The 7,292-nt window shown below is 45.8% G+C and overlaps 2 protein-coding genes across 2 annotated transcripts in view; one reads left to right on the forward strand and one right to left on the reverse strand.

Moving 5' to 3' along the window:
* Window positions 1–957: 957 nt before the first annotated feature.
* Window positions 958–3,806, reverse strand: LOC113203161 (tetratricopeptide repeat protein 5). The gene is made up of 10 exons (XM_026417700.2): window positions 3,645–3,806; window positions 3,369–3,540; window positions 3,120–3,252; window positions 2,813–3,030; window positions 2,488–2,736; window positions 2,357–2,410; window positions 2,087–2,272; window positions 1,851–2,011; window positions 1,625–1,769; window positions 958–1,536 (listed from the first exon to the last, which is right to left on the reverse strand). Exons 2-10 carry the CDS (start codon window positions 3,435–3,437, stop codon window positions 1,417–1,419), a joined length of 1,335 nt encoding a protein of 444 aa, XP_026273485.1. The 5' UTR covers window positions 3,438–3,540; window positions 3,645–3,806; the 3' UTR covers window positions 958–1,416.
* A 135-nt stretch (window positions 3,807–3,941) lies between these two features.
* Window positions 3,942–7,292, forward strand: part of LOC113203244 (ubiquitin-like protein 3) — a 28,088-nt gene continuing 24,737 nt past the window's right edge. The window contains exon 1 of the mRNA XM_026417825.2: window positions 3,942–4,373. Within this exon, the coding sequence (XP_026273610.1) occupies window positions 4,344–4,373 (30 nt within the window). The 5' untranslated portion in view covers window positions 3,942–4,343. The remainder of the gene's footprint in view (window positions 4,374–7,292) is intronic.

Below are 7,292 nucleotides of genomic sequence, written 5' to 3' on the forward strand. Positions count from 1 at the left end.
AAATATTGACTGATGTGAAACAACAACACAATATCACATGATTTTGTGTATGTGTGTATGTGTTTGTTTGTTTTTCTTTGTTACGAAAAGCACGCTTGGATTTTTCAAAATAGGTCATACCTCTTTGAATTACAAATCATAGATCCCCTGATAGAATGCTATCAAAGATGTGTTTGAATCATGTGTGTACAATAAAAGAGATACATACATACAAATGTGAAGCAACATTTGAGCAAGGTACAGTATTTGAACTGAAGATTTAGCAAGAGACAGAAATACAAAATATGGCACATATGAATGATAATGTGAATGTTACCATTTCCAAAGATGAAGCTAATGTTAAATCATGTTTTGAAAAGAAGGCAGTCATTTTAAAAGAGTGGTTTTGTCCTACATTTATGTACTACTGTAAAAAAGATGATTAATTATGAATTGGAACTATATTGTAGTCTTTATGAGAAGAGGCTTGAAGTACAAAGACTTAAAAAATGGGTTTGTGTGCAGTTCATGTGAAATAATTTAAGTATTATTTTTAAGAACAGATCCAAATACCTCATAACAATTTTTAAATTGAATTTGAAGGCATTGTTCATTTAAAAATAAAAAAAGAAAAATATGTTAAAGAGAACACATTGTGTTGGCACTGACATTTCCCAATCCTATGCCATCCAATTCATGGATTAAAATCACCACTCACAAAGAAAGCAATGCAAATCTTAACATAAAATTGAATTTGCCATGTTTTGTTTCTAATTTACTCAAGAATTTTCTTTCCTGATAGAACTAATTCATTCCACAACCACAGTACCAAAAATACAGTAGACAATAACAATCACATTGTTCAAAGAAAGGGAAAAAACACATTCTTACCCTAGTAGCATGCCTTAGACATTACATATACACACATACATACTAAATAGATGGGTTGGGGATGGTCATGGTCATGCCATAGGGGTGATGAAATAAAAGATAAGACTTTCTGGACCCGAATTTAAAAAAAAATAATCATTGTTTAGTGATGTTATGACTTAGAATTGATATAACTATCCTAAAAGAATCACTGCTTAGACAAATTATAGATGGGTTGTAACCTTGTACAAACTTAAAACAAAAAATAATTATATGTATAAATAGAGATAAACAAAGCTAAGCTGAGTTGAGTCATAACTTTTTCCTTCAGAGATCGTGTTAGACTGTGTCTTTTCCTTTTCAACATACACAGTTAATCACAGACAAAAATGTTAATCACAGAGCAGACAATTAAGCTAGTCGTATAAAATGAGAAGTGAATCCTGCCGATTTAAAATAAAAGTTAAGTTATGGATTGCCGGAGTTTACATACCAAACAGCTATGTAAGAATAAACTTGCGTGAATGGAATGTAAGACTGTTTCATTAAACAGTAATTGTCAAATTCTCAGTCTGGCTTGTTGAACGTGGATAGTGTAATTCCAGCTTCACAATCTTGCCCTAGCTTTTTTCCATTCACAACTAACATCATGGGTGAATTGACTCGCACGGAACCAAAGCTGTACTCCTTGAGAACAAGAGAACACATTAGTAACTATAGATAGATACATATTAGATCACAAAAGAAGGAGAGGCTCACTCTTGAATTTTCTTACTTTATCTTTATGTGAGACATGTTTCTGGAAGAAGTATGGCTCTGGGATGGCCACGGCATCACCAATGATTACTCCTTTTCCCTCAGCAAGATTGTACACCGAAACTGCTACAGTATTCTGTTGTTTGTCAGTCATGCAAAACAGACTGCAATACACATGACATAAAACATCATTAGTATTCAACTTTTTGCAATGTTCATTAGAAGTTTGGATGTCAAATACTCACAATGGTACCCCATCATCATGTCGGACATGGCACACGACTCTTCCTAGCACCACTTTACCTTTATTTACACAACCAGGAGTCAATTCAGTTAATGGGCAAAGAGTCATGTTTAAATCTTTGAATTGTTCTTTGTAGGGACCTAAAAGGTCTGGGCTCAGGTTCTGAAAGGAAAGACAATATTTGATTTCAAATTGAAAAAAAAAACCAAGAAGCTACTTTAAGGGGGAGGATTATACCTTTAACATTCCTTGAAGTTTTTTTCCACCAACTTTGCCTTTTTTCTCTACCAGCTCATGAATTTTACCTAAGTAAATAATTAAATCTTCCAACTTCTGAGCAGCACTTTCCCAAGTGGGATCCAAGGAACAAGCAACACTAAATGCTTCTAATGCCTGTTTGTAATCTTCATCATATTTAAGTGTCTACAAAATATAATTAAGAGAATCAAACTCATGAAAATTTAGAAAAAAATTGTAAACTAGAATTAAAAAATGACCTAGACTTACTATTGCCTTGTTGTAATGAAATTCAGCAGTGCTTCGTGTGATTGGGTCTTTCTCCTGGATAATATTGAAAATGCTAGTTATTATCAACAAATGACTAAGCACAGTATGATTAGACAAAATATATTACTCACAGCCCAGGCATATGCTGCTAAGGCAGATTTAAGAAAGAGAGGGTTTTGAGCCACATTGAAAAATTCTGAGAGATGTGCATTGGCAAGTATTGCCCAAGAAGTACCATCATCAAAATCATGAGCAACCGCCTCTTTGGCCACTTTCACTCCCAGCTCAACTAATCGTCGGCGCTCTTCCGTAGTTTTAGCCCTCGATGCTTCATCTCTGTATGTGATAGACAAACTTCGCAGGGATACTCTGTTACGGGCCTGGGAATGATTGATTAACACTTTAAGTCATATTCTATTTACAGTAGATATACAATTTGAAAAGACTAATACTTACATGTGAGAGAGCATTTTCAAAGCAATTCATTGCATCCCTTGTCTTGCCTCGCTTCCAAAAGCATTCACCTAGCTCATTCCAAGCATTAACTAATCCAGGATTGAGTTTTAGGGCTTTTGAAAGACACTCCTCAGCTTCAGTATTGACATCTGACATCACATTCAAAGTCCTACCCAACAAGAAAAGATATCTTGCTTTGTCAGATTTGTCTGCTTGACCTGAAATTTAAAATAGCAATCATAATTTACTAAAGCACTTCAGGTATGTTGCTTATTCTGAGTAGGTAGACAATTATTTGCCAGCATACCTTTCAGTTCAGTAAACAACTGAAGGGTCTCATCCATTTTTTCTTTCAGTAGATCATTTTTTCTATAGGCTTCATCTATTGAATGACTTTCAAAGAAAAAGTCTCGGAAGTGATACAATTGTTCGACAGCTATCTGCAATTTGAAAAGGAAAGGAGACAGTCAGTTTGCTATCATAGTAATTTGATTGACAATGTAATAAAAGTTTTGACAAGGGAATAGCTCTGTATTTGATTGAGAGCAGAACTTACTTGTAGTTTCTCAAGTGCTGCATCAGTAACAAGTGGCTCTTGACATTCCTCTGAAGTCGAAGTAGCCATTATCAATTTAATATAATCCCAGACAATGATTGGTTATTTTTTCAAATTGAAATTTTTTATCAAAACAAACGATGTTCCCTAGATGTCAAATCGTGTCAATAACCTTAAAATAACAAAAAGAATGATCAACGTGTTGTATGTAGTAGAAGCGGTTTCGACAAAACGCTTCTAGGTCAGTACATAAGAACACAAAGCTGTGCTGCGCACCATGTACGGTATATCATTTTGACTTCTTGTGTTTCTAGACAATTCACGTATCGTCATTCAAAACTGTCACATAAATCACTTAAAAGGAGACGTCCATCTTTAATCCATCAATCAAAACCAAAACTTCAAAACATAGCATTCTCATTCTCATATTCAGGTTTGGACTTTCAGATTGAGATTGGAGCACTGGGGGTCAGCCGGAGCTGTACGGCCAGGGTTTGACAATAAAGAAGGAGCGGAGACTTTCGGGCCGTTCTTAGTGCGAGAGGGCGGTGTGTTTTCGTGCCCCAGCATGCACCGCGGCGGCACAGTTCGGCTCTGCCCTGAAAGGAGCTCGGGTCGGAGCTCGTCTCGCCATTGCTGTGTTTCCCCAGTCAGTCGGGGGCGACTGGAGTGTTGTTGATGGTGTTGAAGAGTGTTGTGGCGAATAATGTGGAGCTTCTAGGATGTGGACCTGATCACTGGGATAATGTGTGCTCTGCCTCTGCTGTGATATAGTCAGTGCGCGCACCATGGCACTCTCTTCATAATGACGTTACATGAAAGTGCAGTTGGGTTCGAGTGCGTTTCTCCCTGGATCGTGCCCGTGCCTCCGCTGCTGTCATCGCGTTGAACAGCTGCCTCGGTGCTTTTGTGTTTAGTGGTTTACACCCATTTGGATTACTCGTCTCGTCGGCCAGGATACCTACAGTGCCAAGGATGAGTCCGAGGAGCATTCCAACGGATAAGGTAAGGACAAAGGTGCAGACGACATTTGGATTGCAGGGCAGCCGCGCCCCATCCCTAAGTAGGCTAAGGGTTTGCGACATGCTGTACATTTCTCTAAAGATCTTTTACTGAAGAAAACAACTGGAGTTAAAAAGTACGCGGATTTCGGTAGCTGTTTTATATTTTATCACTGTCCACCAGGTATATTCATTTAGTAATGTTGAAATTCCCTTGTTGCCTTCCTACTTTACAAAAACAAAGGCCATGTTACCCAATGTTTTGATTTGTATCCTTTACCTCAGTTAATATATTTCTGAGATTAATATAAATTAGTTAGATAGCCATTTGGTATTCTGATGTGATGTTTGTTTTGTTGAAATGTTGTTTGGTCCGTTTGTCAACAGAGCAACCTTGATGTCAGCTGTGTTTATTAGTGCCTTGTAGTCCTTATGAGGGAACCCCTATATATATTCATATTTCAAGGGTTACTAAATGCTGAGAGCAGGTCTTTCATCAGTAGAAATACAAAAAAAAAATTCTGACAATTATTTTTCCATACGTTAGGAATACGACTTTTACAATGAGATTGTAAACTGAAATGTATGATTTCATTCAAGTCATAATTTATTGATTATCCTTATCGGCAATTTTGCGTGTTAGTCTATAAATACACCGTATTACCTGAAAAGTGGACTTAATGCTTAGCACTCAATTTTTAAGACTAAATTACATACGTCTTGTTTCGAAACCCCCAAACAAGTTTAAAACAAATATGTTGATTCTCCCTCACAGCTGCGACAAACGCGTTTAGTGGCGTTAGTGCAAAAACATAGTAGTAGACGGAGACGGTGTGGTCAGGCACGTCCGCCGCGCAGCACGCCCGGTACGCCCCCGCACCCCGCCTGCCAGCTCGGCATGGTCACCTCCCTTTACTTTCCCACCACCCGCGCCGCGGCCCGCCAGAGCAAGTAGGGTGACCAGACTCGGGTCCCGTGCCCCGTGTGCCCTCTCAACCAGTCAGTGAAAGTGATGAAATGTTTTGCACGCCCGGACCCCGGCTGCTCCTTGACTCCTTGACGCGCCCCCCAACGCCCGGGGCCGGGACGGGCCGCCCGCGGTGGGCGGGCGGGCGCTTTCAGATTGGACGTTTGGCGATGTGCGGCCCGGCTGACGGCTGCTGACGCTCTCTGGAGCACGTCCGTGCGAATCTGCGCGCGCGGCAATTTGCAAAGCAAAAGCCGCCCTCGCACAGTGGCGATTGTGCGCATTGTGTGAGAGAGTCGCGGCAGCAGCATACTATACAGGGGCCGAGCGGACGCGACGCATCGGAAGTGCATCCGACCGAGCTGTCCGTCCGTCCGCGCTGGCGCCGCCGCACCACACCACACGTGTGCGCCCCGCCCCGCCCCGCCCCGCCCCGCGAGCAGGACAGCTGTGTGCTCCTTTCTCCCCCACGGCGGGGTAATGGACCGCCTGCGCCTTGCGCCACGCCGCCCGCCGCTATCAGGCCGTTGCCCTAATGGGCGCTGATCCGCGGCGGTAGTATCAATGCGTCGGGATCGAGAGCGCGGGGTGACCTGGGTGACCTGGGCGGGCGGACGGCTCGCGAAGTAAGTGGACTTGGCGCAGTGGAGGCTTTTTCTGGAGAGCTGCCTGGCCACCCTAGGCGTGGGCCATCGGCGGGCGGCCCCGTTTGGGATCCGAGCTCGGGGTCTTTCTTACCTGGACCGGTGTGGGGGCGGGGGGAGGTGGGGCACCTGCCGACCGCTGAGCCTGCACCACGGCCGACGTGCCGCGCCCCGCCCGCGCCCGCCACTGGTCGGACTAGGGCTGCGGAGATCGGTTGCGTTGAGATTTGTGGGGGGGGGGGGGGGGGGGAGCTGCACCTCGGCCGCGACTCGGGAAGGTAGCGTGGCAGATTTGCCGCGGCCCATCTGGCTGGAGACCAGATCTCGTTTTTATTTTAACTGTCGCGGCTTCCTCTTCGCGGTTGGTCCCCGCCTGGTCCCCGCGGAGGCCGCGGCGGCGCTGGCGGCGCGTGATGAGTCAGTCTAGATCGGGGAGGCGGAGGAGGACGGTCCTCCGATGATGGAAGATAAATAAAAGGATGTTGAATGAGGTGGCCGGCTGGGACGAGGCGGGGCAGGGGCGAGGCACCTTTTGGGGCGCCGTGGCTTTTGGGCCGCCTCGCCCGGGCCGCCCTGGAATGGAGTGGAATGGGTCGGCTGGAATGAAATTGGGTTCGTTTGAGTCGCATCGCGTGACTGAGTGATGTCGGCCCGGCGGCGCGGCCGCGGCCTTCGTGGCGCTCTTGGGGCCCGCCCCGCGCCCCGCCGGAGCCCGAGGAAAATAACCCGGGGTGGCAGTTATATTTCTTTTTACTTTCACCCCCTTGCGCAAGGGCAAGGGAATAAACTTGAAATATTGTCCGAATTTTGTCGGCGGTGTTGCCTATGCGTCTGGTCGGGCGTGGCTTTGGGCCCGGGCGAGCAGCCGCAGGTCCACTTGATACAGGAGGTGGGGGTGGGGGGTCTTTGTCAGGAGCGGCGAGCGTAGCGGTGCTGCGGTCCCTCCTGAGTCTCTCCTGGGTCTGCAGGCCGGGGCCGGGCTTGGGGCCGGGGCCTCCCGCTTGTTTGCATTCTCGTCCTTTTTGTTGAGAATTTTGTATCGCCGCTGCTGGTCCGGCTGCCTGGAGGCTGGCGCGGGCTGTCAGCGGCAGGCCCTCCACGGCCTCCCCGGGGGGCGGGGGGACAATGCTGCCGCTGTCGACCGGGCAGGAAGCTGCTGGAAGGGAAGCCTGATACAGTACTGAGATTCGTTTTCCTTGGCGTGTAGCCCTCAGGTGGGGCGGGGTCCGGGCGGGGCGACTGGCGGGCCCAGCCGAGGGCATCCAAGTGCTTCGGGCCGGGGCCCCGGGGCGCGGCGCCGCCAGCCGCCATC

Source organism: Frankliniella occidentalis, unplaced genomic scaffold (assembly GCF_000697945.3).
Source record: "Frankliniella occidentalis isolate FOCC.00 unplaced genomic scaffold, Focc_3.1 Scaffold107, whole genome shotgun sequence".
Lineage (NCBI taxonomy): Eukaryota > Metazoa > Arthropoda > Insecta > Thysanoptera > Thripidae > Frankliniella > Frankliniella occidentalis.

Coding starts and splice junctions, on each gene's coding strand:
- LOC113203161 (XM_026417700.2), bottom strand. CDS start 3,437: ATGGCTACTTCGACTTCAGAGGAATGTCAAGAGCCACTTGTTACTGAT. Junction 2,012..2,086: donor AACTTCAAGGAATGTTAAAG/GTATAATCCTCC, acceptor CTTTCCTTTCAG/AACCTGAGCCCAGACCTTTT. Junction 1,770..1,850: donor CATGATGATGGGGTACCATT/GTGAGTATTTGA, acceptor TGTGTATTGCAG/TCTGTTTTGCATGACTGACA.